This window comes from Centropristis striata, chromosome 8 (genome assembly GCF_030273125.1).
Source record: "Centropristis striata isolate RG_2023a ecotype Rhode Island chromosome 8, C.striata_1.0, whole genome shotgun sequence".
NCBI lineage: Eukaryota > Metazoa > Chordata > Actinopteri > Perciformes > Serranidae > Centropristis > Centropristis striata.
In genome coordinates this window covers 10,182,190-10,200,090 of record NC_081524.1, presented here as the reverse complement: position 1 = coordinate 10,200,090, position 17,901 = coordinate 10,182,190, and the positions used below count along the sequence as shown (strand labels likewise).

General features: G+C 38.2%; 1 protein-coding gene across 5 annotated transcripts in view; it reads right to left on the bottom strand.

Moving 5' to 3' along the window:
* The window catches only part of chd4b (chromodomain helicase DNA binding protein 4b), a 30,147-nt gene that overhangs the window by 6,355 nt on the left and 5,891 nt on the right, over positions 1-17,901 (bottom strand). The window contains exons 12-37 of one of the 5 annotated variants that reach the window (XM_059338759.1): positions 17,668-17,871; positions 17,320-17,531; positions 16,433-16,564; positions 16,230-16,329; positions 15,840-16,031; positions 14,173-14,373; positions 13,891-14,028; positions 13,664-13,785; positions 13,378-13,551; positions 12,541-12,682; positions 12,160-12,409; positions 11,942-12,066; positions 11,751-11,843; positions 11,493-11,634; positions 10,027-10,196; positions 9,102-9,291; positions 7,530-7,616; positions 6,007-6,098; positions 5,779-5,912; positions 4,176-4,320; positions 3,908-4,064; positions 3,015-3,100; positions 2,627-2,882; positions 2,492-2,548; positions 603-773; positions 366-474 (exon numbers count right to left, since the gene is read on the bottom strand). In XM_059338759.1, the coding sequence (XP_059194742.1) occupies positions 366-474; positions 603-773; positions 2,492-2,548; positions 2,627-2,882; positions 3,015-3,100; positions 3,908-4,064; positions 4,176-4,320; positions 5,779-5,912; positions 6,007-6,098; positions 7,530-7,616; positions 9,102-9,291; positions 10,027-10,196; positions 11,493-11,634; positions 11,751-11,843; positions 11,942-12,066; positions 12,160-12,409; positions 12,541-12,682; positions 13,378-13,551; positions 13,664-13,785; positions 13,891-14,028; positions 14,173-14,373; positions 15,840-16,031; positions 16,230-16,329; positions 16,433-16,564; positions 17,320-17,531; positions 17,668-17,871 (3,881 nt within the window). The remainder of the gene's footprint in view (positions 1-365; positions 475-602; positions 774-2,491; positions 2,549-2,626; positions 2,883-3,014; positions 3,101-3,907; positions 4,065-4,175; positions 4,321-5,778; positions 5,913-6,006; positions 6,099-7,529; positions 7,617-9,101; positions 9,292-10,026; positions 10,197-11,492; positions 11,635-11,750; positions 11,844-11,941; positions 12,067-12,159; positions 12,410-12,540; positions 12,683-13,377; positions 13,552-13,663; positions 13,786-13,890; positions 14,029-14,172; positions 14,374-15,839; positions 16,032-16,229; positions 16,330-16,432; positions 16,565-17,319; positions 17,532-17,667; positions 17,872-17,901) is intronic. The other 4 variants (XM_059338761.1, XM_059338762.1, XM_059338760.1 and 1 more) reach the window with 4 other exon arrangements.

Here is a 17,901-nt window from a genome sequence, read left to right as displayed (position 1 = left end):
GCCAAAGAAATAACTTCAAAAAATAAATAAATAAAACAGATTACTCTGCTGCTTTGTTTGGTCCATAAAATATCAGGAAATAGTGAAAAATGCAACAATCACAACTTCGGAAAACTGAAGATGACCCCATACATTTGCTTCTTTTGTCCTGGCAGTTTTAAGAAAAACCAAAGATATTAAACTTTCTATCGTAGTGGACTAAGAAAAACAGAAAATGTTTAATATTTGAGAAGTCAGAGGCAGATTTTCAAACAAGCGGCTGATTCATTTTGTGACAAAGTGATTAGTAAACTACTAATTTCTTAATGTGATGGAAAAAACGTAATGACACATTTAAGAAGAAACATTTTCTTTTGAAAGGATACTGTATGATACCAGCCAGCAGCCAGTAGTCATGGCGACGGTGCCAAATCTCAAAGGTCTTCTTGGTAACGGTGGCTGCCCGCTCTTCATTCTGCCACAAAGAGTGAAGCTCTGGGGAGAGGGCGCAAAAAAGTTAAAAGGCAGAAACTAAAAAGAAGAAAGAGAAAAAAAGTGTGTGTGTGTGTGTGTGTGTGTGTGTGTGTGTGCGTGTGTGTGTGCGACTGTGCGTGTGTGTCCACCTGTGAATCCTCCGTCAGCGATGTTGAACATGAACCTCTGTTTGGTGGCTTTTTTCTTCTCCTCGCTGACGTTAACCACCGCCGCAGCTGTTGCTCCTTCTTTGGTGTTCTCTCCGTTCTGCAGTTTGCCAGACTCGTCTGTTTTCACTGCGTCCTTCTCCTCTTTTTGCTCTGAAAGGAAACAACAGAAACACAGTTTGAGACTCAAGACACTCTCTCATTATGGACACATGCAGGGGTGGAATTTAACCAAGAACGTTTATTTAAGTACAAATTCAACATAGATGTGCCGTACATCAGTATTTCCATTTTATGCAGTTTTTTACTTTAACTCCACTACATCTCAGAGGGAAATATTGTACTTTCTAATACATTTGTCAGAAACAGAATCAGAATTGTTTTTTATTGCCGAATAGGTTTTCACATACAGTCATGGAAAAAATTATTAGACCACCCTTGTTTTCTTCATTCTTTTGTTAATTTTAATGCCTGGTACAACTAAAGGTACATTTGTTTGGACAAAAATAATGATAACAACAAAAACAGCTAATAAGAGTTTAATTTAAGAGCTGATATATAGCCACTTTCCATGGTTTTCTTGATAATAACCAAAATCATCAGATCTTAAATTAAATTCTCATTAGCTATTTTCGTTATTACCATTATATTTGTCCAAACAAATGTACCTTTAGTTGTACCAGACATTAAAATGAACAAGAAATTGAAGAAAACAATGGTCTTATAATTTTTTCCATGACTGTATAAGGAGTTTGCTGCACTGTTTTGGTGCATGCGAACAAACCAAAATACTAAAATAAACTAAAATATAGATATATATTGAGGCAAGTACTTCAGTCAAGAAGCAGCAGCTTAAATAGAAAATATAACGGATAGAAAAAGTCAACATACAAAAATATTTAAAAAAATATATAAAACTATAAACCGTAGAAACAATATGTACAAATATGGCGTTACTAAAATGAGGGAAGGAGCTGTGCAAACAGGAATGTGCAAGTTTGAAGTATTGTTAAAAAAGCCACAACCAGTGACCCCATATCTTCAGATGTGTTGATTTTGAGTGTTTATGTTACTTAATGTGTGGAGAAAATTCTCTATTATGCTCTACTTCTTCAGCTAAATAAACTCTTTTCTAAAAAATCTCTGGAAATCCTACCGAAGTTGAAAAAGTTTTTTCTAGTTTTTCTGACCGATAAAAAATGACTTTTCAGAAATAAGATGATCTTATAGACTATGATGCATTGCTGTAGTTTTAACTACCGAACTGTAACTCGATGGACTTAAAATGAGCACAACCTTCAACATCTACAGCAGTAAAATGCAACATAAACATTAATGCAGCAGTAACTTTAATCCAAAAACATCATATCATAGAAAAACCCTGTCTGGGAGTTATTTTACCAACCTATTTAATCTCCTCAGCGTTCAGTCCCAGCTAGGCTTTTAAAAGTTTTGAAACTTTTTATTCTTTTATTTCCTTTTTAACTCTAACTTTGTTTTTAAATTGAGTATTTATTACTATGTTATTGTTTTAGTATTATTTTATTGTTTTCATTGTTTTTATTTTTTACTATATTTGTGTAATATTTTGTATTGTATTTTAATAACTGTACAGCACTTTGGTCTGGCTGAGAATACTGTTCTTAAATAAGGTTTTGATTCCAAGACTTTTACATGCAGTGGAGTATTTTTGCAGTGTGAAACTGGGATTTCTGAATTATTCTTCTACCACTGGACACATGAAATTCAAGTTAGTCACCAATGGCACTTTTTGCTTGGTATATTTACATTTAGACATTAAGCTTTACCTTATGAATGTATGTAAGATGTTTTCATCTGACGGTAGTGTACAATGAAATGTGTGTTTGTACCTTTCTTCTCGTCTGTTGGTGAACTGGTGTCCATCTTCTCATCTTTTCCCTCCTCAGCTGGAACAAGAGAAGAATTTGTTAGAACGACACAATAAAAGGAAAAAAGGTGTAAGAGACATGAAGGAAAAACCTCACCTTTAGTCTTGTCCTCCTCTGAATCGTTCTTGCCCTCCGAACCTTCACCTTTGACCTCGGCAGGAGTGTCCTTCTCCGTCTCTGAAGTTTCGTCCTTCTCTTCTTTCTCCTTGTTTGTGTCATCTGCCTCCTTCTCCTTGCCTTCGTCTCCATTTCCTGTCTCCTTCTCTTTCTCCTCCTTCCCTGCAGCGGAGTCTACTTCTTCTTCTTTCTTTTCGACGGGGGATTTTTCAGACTCGTCTGGGATTTCAATAATCTAGTGGAGAGGTTTCAAATAAGAAACATTGGTATAATGTTGCTACCCAAAACTTATTCAACTGTACTAAAAAAAAAATGGATGTGGATAGAATCCATTTAGATAGAAAGTGGATAGAATAGCAGAATTTACCTCTGGATCCTCTGCCTTCTTGGCTCCTTTTCCATCCTCAGCCTCCTTCTTCATGTCTTCCTTGTCCTCTGATTTAGTCAAATCTTCTGAACAAACAGAAAACACATATCAACGACAGGTAAGTGTGTGTTTATATCTATAAAAATTAATACAGTCATAGCTTAGTAGTTAAATAAAGACTCAATTGTAACAGAACATATCTCTCTATTTTTTCTCACAACTTCTAGACTTGTTTCAGAATTACGACTTGAATTTAAAATTCATATTAAGTTCATCTCGGGGTTAAGAGGAAATGGAAAATGCATGTCATTTGTCAAAGGATGCCCAAAAGGACGATGTTACAACACAGTATGTGTCTCTGTGATGGTTCTCATTGCAGAAGAAACACAGTACATATAATACAGTACAGTCATGGAAAAAATATTAGACCGCCCTTGTTTTCTTCAATCTGTTGTTCATTTTAATGCCTGGTACAACTAAAGGTACATTTGTTTGGACAAATATAATGATAACAACAAAAACAGCTAATAAGAGTTTAATTTAAGAGCTGATATCTAGACATTTTCCATGGTTTTCTTGATAATGATAATGATAATGAAAACCATGGAAAATGTCTAGATATCAGCTCTTAAATTAAACTCTTATGAGCTATTTTTGTTATTATTATATTATGTAAACACATGTACCTTTAGCTGTACCAGGCATTAAAATGAACAAGAAATTGAAGAAAAAGGATGGTCTAATAATTGTTTCCATGACTATATATATGCATCATTAACAATTATTTTAAATTCTCTTGTAATAATCCAATTGTACAGAGTATGGAGTGTGTGTGTGTGTGTGTGTGTGTGTGTGTGTGTAGTGTGTGTGCGTGTGTATGTGTGTGTGTGTACCTGGGACAGGAGTGTTGGGCTGTGTGTCTGCAGGAGTCCCAGTCGAAGGAGTCTTTGGGTCTTCCCCTGCAGCCAAAGCTGCGGCCCTCTTGTTCTCCTCCAGCTCTGCCATCCAGGGCATCGACCACTGACCGTTCACGTGCTCAAACTCCTGCACCTGTTGATCAACACGCGAACCATCAGTCAGCCCATCACTCAATCACTAAATACATACTTGAATTAACAAATCATACATTGTAGTGTTTCTTTCCAAACTGGTAAAAAATACCTTTTTCCTAATAAGTGACATCACACCAATTCGGGTGAGCACGTGTTGCCTTGACAGACCCTCACGTGGGACGCCGTCTGCAAACGTCTCCGCTCCATCGGCGCCAGGCTCACAAAGGTGACGCATGAAAAGAGACACGTAGGCCCTGCGAACACGTGAAGAAGAAGAAGGTGGAGAGATGTCAACGTTATTATATTTGGAAAAAGGAAAAAATCTGACTCGAAGAGACAATCCACTCTTTCCAAAGTTGACAGTTTCTCCCTTCAAATCGACAGCTCTTCAGTTTCCCCCTCCCCTCAGGTTAAGACTCTGGCTGTCATCCTCGACAGCAGCCTATCTTTTACACTCTCACATCAATAACATAACCCGATCTGCTTATTTCCACCTCCGCAGTATCGATCGTCTCCACACTTCCCTCAACCCCCACACCACGTCCGTGCTTGTCCGTAGTCTTGTCACCTCCCGCATTGATTACTGCAACTCTCTTCTCTTTGGTCTCCCTCACAAGCTCCTCCATAAACTTCAAATGGTCTAAAACTCTGCGGCTCGCATCATCACAAAAACTCCTCATCCCACCACATCATCCCCATTCTCCAGCAGCTCCACTGGCTTCTAGTCAAATCTCGCATCATCTACAAAATCCTCCTCTACACCTTCAAGGCCATCCACAATCTCTCCCCTCCAATAATTCTTGGCCATCTGTCCGATCTTCCTCCTCCATCCACCTCTTTGTACCCTCCGCCCGCCTCACCACTATGGGGAGCATTCAGCCGCTCTGCCCCCTAACTCTGGAAGTCATTTCCACTGGACATCAGAAACACCAACTCTCTCTCCCACTATTCAAATCCAGACTAAAAACTCATCTTTTCCAATTAGCTTACTCCGTTAGATTGCACCACACTTCTTCTTTTTTGTTTTCTTTTTTTCTGAAACAGCACAGCACTTTTCGTTTCATTTTGTTTTGTTTTATTCCTTGTGTCTTGTTTTCATTCCCTGATTTGTCTTGTTTAAACTATTGTACAGTGTCCTTGAGTGTTAGAAAGGCGCTTATAAATTGTATTATTAATAATACATTTCATAGAAATGCAAGAAAATACATTGCAAATCAAACAAAATGATAAATACATATAATATGTAAATGACTTACAGCCCTGCTAAGTGAACTGTGACATTACTGAGGGCTGGGCTAATTCTGCGCTAACCCAAACACCACCTCCACACTAAACTTACAGGTGTATATCAATATATTAGAATATGATGGAAAAGTCCATTTCCAGTGGTTCAAGTCAAATAGTCTCAACTCATATAGATGGACACCAAAACTTTGGTGCGTATTGGTGCATGCATATTTTATTTTGTGCGGCAGTGCATTTTATTTATTTTATTCTATTTTAATTTATTTTATCCTATTGTATTTTATTGTTTTTTTTTTATTTCATATCTTTTTGTATTGTGCTTTTATTGAGTTATCTATTTATTGTTGTGCAGCACTTTGGAAACCTTGTGTTTGCTAAAATTGTGCTGTATAAATAAAGTGGGTTTGATTGATATTCAGTGCGACATTAAGTTGGAAAAAGCAGAAAAATGTTACATTGAGACTCACTTGAATTCTTTCTCCGACTTCCCTCGGAGGTCCCGGACCAGCCACTGGTTGGTGAAAGCGTCCTGAGGAGGCATCCCATAACGCATCACAGCATTCAGGAAAGCTTTCCTCTGCCGTGCGTTGAAGCCCAAAACCTGACAGGTGACGAAGATGTCAAGAAGTCACTTTCAAGGCATTTATCACTGTTTCTATCTTCGTGCTGATTTCTTTTCGTCAGCAGGAACTCACCTCGATGTTCCCGCCCACTCTGGCCAGCAGCGGAGGCAGAGGTTTGTCCCGATCGTTCCTCAGTCCTTTGCGGTTTGGTCTGCGGGCATTAGCTAAAATGAAACGAGCAGTTAGTTTACCAGAGATTCACGACACATTCTAGTTGATCACAAATTTTAATTGAAACTGAATTTTCTGTGTCCTTGCAGGTGTTCTTATCGTCCTAAAGTTGCTCTGTTAAAATGTTCCACTTACGGCACTCTGATCCTGCTGAAGCTCTCCCTCCTCACAATCTCTCAGCACTTCAACATTAAACGCTTCTTCTTGAAGCACAAAGCTTTCAGAACATTTACAACTGAAAGCCATGTTGTGTTATACTTAATTTAATGGAATTGAAAGTAAAAGAGTCATAATTAAATAAAAAAAATACAATCAACACAAAACACGTACATCTTTTTACATGTATAAATTAATTCCTAACATTTACATTAATTTATATAAGGGAACAATTTTTTTCTGAAACAATACTGAAAGTGCCTTTTTTTTTTTTAAACAAACCCTGTTAAGTGCATTTCAAACAACTTGTTTAACAGCAAATATGAACACCAACAATCTCTTTAATGTGCAAATAGACAGTTGATATGGCTCTGAAACCATTGATTTTATACTTCTTTCTCTGTCTCTTTCCTTCTCTTTTGTTCCTTTTTTCTTCTTCTTTCCTTTCTCTTTTTCTTTCTCTGCAATCTTTCCTCCCTACGCTCAAAGCAGATGACGCAGCGGCAAGTGGTCTTTCCTGAGCTGCCGTAGAGGTTGTCTATGAGGATATCATAGCTGTCGTCTGAATCTGAATAAACAACTGTGGAGGTGGTTTGAAGGATGTTAGTGGCGCTCGAACAGGAAGGTCTACTCCCGTGTTCAAAGCATTGCTGGGACCAAATCTTAAAAAACTCAAATACATCTTGGGGTGCTTTCACACCTGTAGTTTGGTTTATTTGGTCCTGACCAAGGGAAGAAAATTTTACAATCATGAAAAATAATATTAGACCACCCTTGTTTTCTTCACTTTCTTGTTCATAACCAAAATCATTATGAAGGAAACCATGGAAAATGTCTAGATATCAGCTCTTAAATGAAACTCTTCTGAGCTATTTTTGTTGTTATCATTACATTTGTCCAAACAAATGTACCTTTAGTTGTACCAGGCATTAAAATGAACAAGAAATTGAAGAAAAAGGGTGGTCTAATAATTTTTTCCATGACTGTAGATTGCTGCATTTTAGTTCTGGTCATGTTCCTGTTCACACTGACTTTTAGTTATACAGGTAACCCCTGATTGGACAATTTGGGTGGATGACATTCTGCAACAGGTAGAGACAGGATGAAAACAAATCCACAAATGCACCGAGTTTGATTTAACCGAACCAACCAGGTTAGATGTGAAAGCACGCTTACTTCAAACTTAAATGTAACATCTGTATTGTGGCCAACAAAGCACCTGCACACATACCTCTTCTCTTCACAGCACCGAATACAGTGAGCCTTACCTTCAGTCCGTTCATCAAAGTCCTCATCACCTTCCTCCGAAGCCACCGAGTAATCCGACTGGTTATCGGACTGATCCTCCTGCCAGTCTAAAGGGAGCACAGACAAAAATGTTGAAGAGGGAGGAAATAGAAAAGCACAAAACTCCTCGCTGCGTGGACAGAATCCTACTGACCCCAAACTCCTCGTGGAGCTGCAGCCTCTCTTTAGTTACTGTCAATCAGGCTTTTATCCAGGAGGGGGAGCTACTGCTTCTCAGTTTACATACATACATGTATTACTAAATGTCTCTTAATGGGTTTGTTGTGTTTAGTACAGTGATCAGTGGCTTGTATGAATTAAAAAGCACAGGACAGAATCATTCCTGTACAAACGCTGTGTAAATAATCATTAATCACAGCGTTTTTCAAACTATTAAAACATTCTCAGACCTGTTAAAAATTAAGCTTCAGTTTTGTAGTCTATTTTCTCCACTGACCTTACGGTGTTTGTAAACAGCATAAAATTGTTTTAGGCTGCAGGCCTTATCATAATTTGAACTCCAGTATAAATAACTGGCCAACTGTACTGTATTATAGTGTACTTGCATTAAAAACGGTGCAGTTATTTAATTTGAAAAGCCTTTAAAACAACTGTAGTGTAAATACAGGTGCATCTCAATAAATTAGAATATCATGGAATAGTCCATTTCCAGTAGTTCAAGTCAAATAACCCCAACCAACTATTGAGTGCATATAGATGGACTCAGAGGCCAACATTTCCATATTGAACATACTTTTTAAAATTGGTCTTTTGTAATATACATTTTTTGAGACACTGAATTTTAGGTCTTCATTAAATGTAAGCCATAATCATTACAATTAGAAGAAATTAAATAAATTAAGACACTGAATGTTTCATTCTGTGTGTAATGGATCTATATAATGTGTTATTTCCACTTTCAGAATTTAATTACCGGTACTGACATAAATATTTTTTTTATTATATAAACTTTTCTATAATATAATTTATTGAGATACATCTGTAAGTAAAGCTGACGTTATAAATATACAAATGTTATAAATATACAAATGTTAGAAATATAAGAATGTTAGAAATAAAAAGAACATCTGTTTATAGTAATATAGTGATCAATTTGACTCAGACAGACTCTTGAAGAGATTTCCACTGTAATAAACAAAATACTGTAAAGTCTGCTGTTGCTGTCCTTGAAATCCTATGTTAACTTTGCTCCAATAATTATGTGGACCAAAAGGGGCGAAGAGGTGAGAGACTGCAGGATGACAAAGATAGCTGGATAAGAGCACTGAGGAGAATCTGAAACAGCTCCTTATAGATCAGTCTTTGTTTCAGGTTTAAGGAGAAAGTTGTAATGTTCACTGAAAGAGGCTGTCAACTGGATTCAATAAACTGTTTTCAGAACTCTCAATTCCTAAATAACGCACAAATGTTTAAACATCCAATCTAATAATACTAAGAACACAAAACTTCATGCCATGCACTCACAAACACCACCGACAGCACCGCACAGCAAACACACACAAGAAGAGGTTGCATTATATGTTGTTCTGTACCCTGTCTTATACCTCGGTCCTCCTGGGAGCCGTCATTGTAGTTGACCGGCTTTCGAGTTCTTTTGCCTTTGCCCAAATTTCGGGCGAGGTCTTCTTGCTGCTGCTCGTAGTGGTGACGCAGCAGCTTCTCCCAGTAGTCGGGATCGACACTCTCCTCCTGCTTGATCACTTCTCTTTCCACCTCCTCCTCCTCAAAGAAATAGTAATTAATATGATATCAAGAAGGCTCAGAAAAGCCTGTGGATTTGGCTTTTTTTTTTATATGTCAAACCTTTTAGCCAAACAATGCAACAATGTCAAAGCTCAGTCTATGTCTGCAGCTGCAATGAAGACTAAATTTTAATTTTAGAAAATTTTCAAAACTATTCTAATCACTGACCTAGCTGTCAACAAGATTATATTATACACAGTCATGGAAAAAAATTAGACATTTTAATGTCTGGTACAACATAAGGTACATTTGTTTGGATAAATATAATGATAACAACAAACATAGCTGAGAAGAGTTTAGTTTAAGAGCTGACATCTAGACATTTTCCATGGTTTTCTTGATAAAAACCAAAATCATGATCAAGAAAACCATATCTGTTATCTGCTCCTGAATGAAACTCTTATAAGCCATTTTTGTTGTTATCATTATATTTGTCCAAACAAATGTACCTTTACTTGTACCAGGCATTAAAATGAACAAGAAACTGAAGAAAACAAGGGTGGTCTAATAATATTTTCCATGACTGTATAATATTAGCTAATCCTTTCTAAACATATATTCAACTGTGTAAAGATGGTTTGTTATTTTGTTTAAACTGTTAAACTTGTGATTGCTATAAATATGAATGTATATGCATTTTGTTTTTATGTTTTACAGCATCCATTATTTTGGGAACTGGGGTTGTAAATACACATTTTTTAGTTGCACTCCTACCTCATCGTCTTCATCTTTAACCACATACTGGGCCACTTTAAAGGAGCTGAGGTATTCGTTCATGCTCTGCAGCTCCGTGTCATCTGTAGCATCCTGGTTTCTGTCCAGCAGACGGTCGATTGCATGGTCATCGTAGTGGATCACGCTGCTGTCATCCTCCTTGTTGTCCCCTGAAAGCAAAAACAATCATATGAAAAGGATATGTCAGATCAGAGGAGCACCTCAGTGGCTGAGTGATCTCTCCACTTCAGTTACAGAAAGGTCTCCCCATCTGTTACTATCCTGCTCATTTCTCAAACACAAACATAACAATGTAGCTGTCCATTAAAGTTAATAATCTTATCTAAAGCTCGGTTAAATGTTTCAAATAAGTGAATAATCGTCCGCTGTTACCCCGACAATTACAAGAAAATAATAAAAAGCCTATTAACCACAGCTGCCTTCATTTTAAATTAAGTTTCTCTCCGCACCTGCTTATTATCTCATAACACGCCATGCTGTGGCAGAAGATGAGTAATATTGGTGTACAGCTGATATGACAGCTGGTGTAGGAGGATCAGAATGGTGTTGGACAAGCAAAGGCTCAAAATTTGATTTAGTTTAATTTAGGCAATAACAATTACAATTTGCTTTAATGTGATCCACTCAAAACCTCTGATGTTCTCAGGACGAAGGACTATGAAATGATCCAGCTACCGTTTAAATGCTTGAGAGATACTGACTTTGCAAATTTTAAGTTGTCTAATGACAAAAGTGCTCAATTGTAATGTTAATTGCAAATAATGAAACTCGGGCTGTACTGAATTGTTTAAAGCTTCATTCTTAACATTGACATTTGAATGCTTTGTAGCTTTTTGGTTTTTTTTTTTTTGGCATGTCCATTGATTCCCTATTTCTGCAAACCCTGGCACTGGGGTTTGCTTTGGCTGAATTTGAGTTCCTAGCTGGCGCGAGTCTCTTCACTGCAAAGTCTCCCAGCTGTTCGAAATGAAGCGGAGGGACAATGAGGTGCGCTACCTAATTCTAACAGTCATGAACAAGATTATTAGACCAATGTTTTCTTCAATTTCTTGTTCATTTTAATGCCTGGTAGCTGGCTAGATACCAGCTCTTAAGTTAAACTCTTATGAGCTATTTTTGTTGTTATTATTATATTTGTCCAAACAAATGTACCTTTAGTTGTACCAGGCATTAAAATGAACAAGAAATTGAATAAAACAAGGGTGGTCTAATATTTGTATTTGTGCTTTAATAAACAAAGAGAGTGAGAGCAGAGCGAGGAAAAGCTGGGCCAATCCATGCTCTGTGTGCAGCTCTTCAGTTAGATACGATTTTACCCATTTCAAATGGTAGAAAGCTTTAAAATCACTTAGTCAAATAAATAAATCAGATGAATCACTTTATTCAAATGATTGACAGAATTCATACTGGATCTTAAATCCGTCATTGGGTTAAGGCCGACTCACCCTCTCCGATTTCATCCTTAAACAGCTCTTCAGTTCCAAACTTGAGGATGTCATCGAGCTCCTGCTTGGACATGGAGCCGGTCTTGGAGCCGAGACCGGGTCGCACCACCAGATGAGTGAGCATCATCTTCTTCTTTGCCACCTGGTGGAGGGAGGAAGGTGGAGCACAAACAAGCAGACAGCAGGTGATCACAGAGTCATAGCAGATACAGTTTTAAGAGGTGTGTGTCATTACTTATATTGTCTGTTTTCACAGACCTGCGTGATCCTCTCCTCCACAGAGGCTTTGGTGACGAATCGATAAATCATCACTTTTCTGTTCTGGCCGATACGGTGAGCTCTGCTGAACGCCTACGACCCACACACATGAAACAAACAATAGAATCACCTATCATCCAAACTAACACACGCTGACATGAATGTAAGGTTAACGAAGAGGGTTTGCATACCTGGATGTCATTGTGGGGGTTCCAGTCAGAGTCGTAGATGATGACAGTGTCAGCAGAGGCCAGATTAATGCCCAAACCGCCAGCTCTGGTAGACAGGAGGAAAGCAAACTGGGGAGCGCCGGGAGCTGTGAGGATGAACAACCAAAAAGGAAACATTAGAACACTGAAAGCAAACCAGAGCAGCTGCTTTCAGTCAGTACAAGCAGTTTATGGCTCACCATTAAAGCGGTCGATGGCCTCCTGTCTCAAGTTGCCGGTGACTCCTCCATCAATTCTCTCATATTTGTACCCTTCGTTCTCCAGGAAGTCCTCCAGCAGGTCCAGCATTTTGGTCATCTGGGAGAAGACCAGGACCCTGTGGCCTCCCTCCTTCAGCTTCCTCATCATCTTCTGGAGCAGCGTCAGTTTTCCTGAAGACTTGGTCAGAGCGTTGCCCTCATACATGCCATTTGGAAGTTTTGGTGCCTCCTAAAGTCAGAGGAAGATATATGATTAAAGCGACTGCATCGGACAGGTTTCAACATACGGACATAGTTAACATGCACCCCTAGAATAAATTGCTATTCCCATTAAATTGTGTGAAATGACTAGGATCGTACTGTGGCGGCTGCAGGAAAGAGGTAGGGGTGATTGCAGCACTTTTTCAGGTCCATCACGACGTTGAGCAGAGACACTTGGTTTCCTCCTCCACGAGTGTTCAGAGCTTCAAAGTTACGTGTGAGGATGAACTTGTAGTATTTCCTAGTAAAATGTAGAGAAAGATAATGAGAAAATGTTACAGTAACCTAATCTGTATCTTTATCATTAATAACGGGTTTAAACAAAATTAATGCACATTAGAGCTGGGCGATATCGATATAAAAAATATATCGATATATTATGTGATATGAAATTAGACTATATCACATATCGATATAGTTCAAATTTTCCTTTTTTTATTTATAAATGCTTCCCTTACTAGGGTTTGTCATATTTAGTTTTTTTGTAATGTTCGTTATTCTTTACTCATATAAATATATTTATTTCAGAAAAAGATCAGCCTATTTTATTTCATAGGCTATTTTTATTTAAGATTTTTTAAATTTATTTAAATGTGCACTTTATGCAGCTTTGATTAAAAAACTCCTGTTTTTATACAGTATTTATGTTGACTTAAATAAACAGTTTCAGTAAAACTACTTGTGACATGTCATATTTGACTTTGACTGAACATTTGCTCTCACTTTGCAATAAAAATATCAGGATATATATCGTACACGATATACAGCCTGAATATATCGCAATAAGACTTTTGTTCCATATCGCCCAGCCCTAATGCACATTCAACCAAAGTAAAAAAGCTGAGCAGCATTCACGTGTTGATGTAGAAGTCAATGTTAGCCCTGGTGTGTGCTTTAACTGTTAAATATTGTGCTGCACATCTTCTCTTAACGTACTTCTGCATGGGGCTCAGCTCCACTCGAACAATGAGCTCAGTCTTTGAAGGCATGTGTTTGAAAACGTCGGCCTTCAGCCTCCTGAGCATGTGTGGTCCCAGCATGTCATGGAGCTTCTTGATCTGGTCCTCTTTGGCAATGTCTGCAAACTCTTCCAGGAACCCTTCCAGGTTACTGCAGACAAAAAAGGGAGAGAAAAAATACATAAATATAGGGTGTGGGTGGGTGTTCTCATTGTACTTGCAATATAGCCACATATGCTGTGACCACATGTTGGAGAACTGACTTGAATCTCTCTGGGGTCAGGAAGTTCAGCAAGTGGAAGAGCTCCTCCAGGTTGTTTTGAAGGGGAGTGCCAGTCAGCAGCAGCTTGTGCTGCAGTGGATAGTTGTTCAACACGCGGAAGAACTAAAAAACAGGCAGAAGAGGAGAAATAACTTTATATTTTGGTCACTGTATTGATTTTTTATCATCAGAATGACACAGGATCAACAAACACCTCTATGTTATTACCTTAGACTGGTTGTTTTTGAGCCTGTGAGCCTCGTCCACAACCAGACAGGCCCATTCAATGGAACCCAGCACAGCCTGGTCAATGGTAATCAACTCATAGGATGTCAGCAGGACGTGGAACTTGACCGTTGAGTCTTTCTGTAAAGCACAGAGAGAGGGGGGAATTAGATAAGACGAACAAATGAGGTAAGCAGTAGAAACACAGTTATCAAGGCCTCAAGCACTGGTAATTGAGTTCCACAAACTAAAACTGATGGTTGAAATCTTGTTCAATTTACTTACCTTCATCTTGGAGGCCTTCTTCCCGCCTCGGATGGCGTTCCCCTCAAAGGAGAACTCGTTCTCTCTGATGACAGCCCTGCTGTCTTTGTCCCCCACATATGTCACCACGTACATGTCAGGGGCCCACATCTCAAACTCTCTCTCCCAGTTAATGATGGTGGACAGCGGAGCACTAACCAGGAAGGGACCTTTGGAGTGACCCTGTTGCAGGAAGACAGAGTCAACATTAACATGTAAAGATGTCATACAGTCATGGAAAAACTTATTAGACCACCCTTGTTTTCTTCAATTTCTTGCTCATTTTAATGCCTGGTACAACTAAAGGTACATTTGTTTGGACAATTATAATAATAACAAAAATAGCTCATATGAGTGTAATTTAAGAGCTGATATCTAGACATTTTCCATGGTTTTCTTGATAATGATTTTGGTTATTATCAAGAAAACCATGGGTTATGTGTAATGAGTTTTGGTGGTTTTTAGTATTAACACCGAAACTCCCTGTAGGTGTACATATTTTTAGGGCCGACTCTATTTTAATTTTCTCCTCATGCTACAGATCTTTGCACTTTGTTGGGTTGGAGTGTCAGGGCCTTGAATCATTTAATGGAGTATATTACAGTTATTTTAAATTGCAGCATTTGATTTTAATGTATTTCATTATTGAAGTTGTTTCCCACAGATATTTTTTTTATGTTTCAAGAGATGTTCTTGTTGAGTTTAGAAGAAAATATTTTGAAGCAAGGAGGGCAAATTAAATTTTAATCTCTCTTAATCACAGTTCTGTTTAATTAACTGGGTATTCATGTGCAATTTGTTGAATATATAATAAATTAAAAAATATTTTATCTCACCTCTTTATTCTGTGAGCATAGGCCTTGCAACATTTGAGGTCTACATTAGCATTGCACCTATTAGACAGATGTGATATTTCCGGATTACTCACTCCACTTCAAAACCTATTACCGCTTTTTTTTGTGGTGCCGACAGGAACTTCAAGGTACATTCAGATGCACCTTGTAAACTCTGAATTATATGCTTGAATAGCCATGAAGGTTGTTTAAAATGTTTCCATTTATTTCTCATTTCTGTCATTACTTTCTTTCCTTTTTTAAATACAACATTATCAATAAATAAACACTAATATTATATCAATATCAAAATGTTTTTTATGGGCAGATTAAAAAAATTCTACAGAAAAAAAGAATCCTATCAAAATCTTATCAGCAAACACCTGTACCTGTGTGAATTTTGTCATTTTTTAAAGATAATTTTTAAATAATTAGGTGTTAAACTCATGCACAATACGCATACATTACAAAAATGGTAGATCTTAAAAATGAATTAGATTCAAATATATAACTAGAGTCATTTTTTAATCACATGCACACTTATTATTTGTTTATTTTTCACAACTCATATTGTCATTGAATATTTTATTATCCATACACGTGTGACATGTAAACAGCTGGATTTGTCTTGCCCTGCCTTTAGGATAAAGTTCCTTACTTTGAACGTATCCCCTTAAATGGACAGAGTTACTGTGTGTCACATGTCTGAAACCCTACCCACTAACACTGATTGACAGGGGAGGGCAGACTGGACAAAATAACATCACTAAGAAATGCTTTTAGTTCTTGTAAGACGATCAAATAAACTCTTCTTACCTCCTTGTACAACGAGTAGAGGAAGACAGCAGTCTGTACAGTCTTTCCTAAACCCATCTCATCAGCCAGGATCGTGTCTGTGGCCTGAGCCCAAGAAAACCTCAGCCAGTTCAGCCCCTCCAGCTGGTAGGGATGCAGAGTGCCTCCTGTGCTGTCCAGGTAGTCGGGCTGCCGATCAAACTTGATGGTAGGCTGGAAGGAAGAAACCAAAAGAATATCAATTCCACATCCATCCTGATTTAAGCTACTTTTATTCTGCCAGGGGGAATACACTTAACAGCGACGTTTCATTTTATAATTAATCATTTATGAGCCCAATGAAGAAACTACATACATCAGGATTCCCAATAACTAAGGCTGTATTTGGAAATAAATGTCAAAGTTACTTACATCTACAACTGGGTTAGCAGGTGGACGCTCTGCCTTCTTGACTTTGACTGTTTTCTTCAGCTTTTTAACAGGTTTGCCCTCGTCACCCATCATCAGCTCTCTAAAAGGAAATGACAGTTTGTGGTATCAAAACACATTTTTTAGATTGCATTCATGTGCACATAAAAGAAGACCTATCCAACATGTTGTAAGTCTCTGCACACCTGTGGTTCCAGTATGTCTGCTTGTAGGTGTCAAACTCGGGGATGTCCATGTCTTCGCTCTCCCATGTTGACTGGTCGTAGGGCAGATCTCTCCATTTGATCAAGTAATGTATGTTGTTCTTTTTATCAACACTAGCATGAAAATAAAACGCACACAAAGATGGAGTTATGATAAGGCACAGTTACTGTGTTTGCTCTCCAGGTGTGTGTGACTGTGATTTAGATAATAGTAGTTCATTTTTGTCTTCATACAATGTAGGCTTGCCCTGGTAGTTAGTTACATGGTGTTGGGGCAAACACTGATTACACAACTTGTTGACTGCTTCCACTGCTGTCTTTGCTTTTTTAAACTTAAAATAATTTTAGTTCAATTTCACATTTGATATGTAAAATACAAGCAACTGTCACCCAGTTTTTGTTTGATTTATCCTTGATACTTGTACTTCCAGCATAAGTAAGTTGGCTATGTGGCTAAAAAAAATATTTTTTTTTTGTCTGTTGAGATTATGGTTATTGTTATTATGTCCTACTTTGTTGTGCTGTAAAAAGTTGATACAATTAAAAGTACAGTTCCAAATTATATAATTAATAAAGTCAGATTCCCAAAAAGTTGGGATACTGTCTAAAACGTAACAGAACGTGATCATTTGCATATAATTTGTGACATATGCTCTTTTGAAAACTGTACAAAGACAGTATGTTCAAACTGATCAACTTTTGTGTTTTCGTAAATATACTTTCTGAATTCTGTTTTACAACCAGTAACTATAAAAAGGCACATTAAAACCCAAATAGAATATCTCTTTAAACAGAGATTTAAAAAAATGCAAATTCAGTGGGATGTGCTTCTTTTTATAGGTGAACCATGTCTTTAAAATGTGTCCTACCTGTGGTTGAGGATGCGGTGGATCATCAGCCACTCCAGTTTGACTCCATAGCGGTAAAACTCCTCCTCCATGTGGATAAAGAGAGGATCCTTGTTCTTCCTCTTTGTGCTTTTGTTTTCATCACCCTCGCCTCCGAAATCCACCGGCGGCGGTTCGTCCATGTCAGTCTTCCTCTGGTAGTTACGGAACATCACCTGGCAGTTCAGCTCCAACTGGGGACCAGTAACAGGGAGGTTGAGAGGAGGACCATTGGGTTTGTGTGCAATTTGCGAGAAGAGTGTACAAAGAAAAAATGCACATTCTTAACTAGGTGGATACAGTTTCAGAGTGTGTGTGTGTGTGTGTTACCTGTAGCTCCAGCACCCAGGAGCAGTGCCAGTAGGACATGTTGCACCACTTCACAAAGAACTCCCTCTCCCTGCGGCCCACCAGTGGAGGGGGATCCGGAGCATCAGCAGGAAGGTCAGCAGGCCGAGGGACAGGCGTAGGGGCGGGCGGCTCCCCCCATCGCCATGTTAAAACCTTCTGGACTTTGCCCTTCATCTGTGGACACTGTCAGGAAGTAGGAAAGGGAAGGAAATA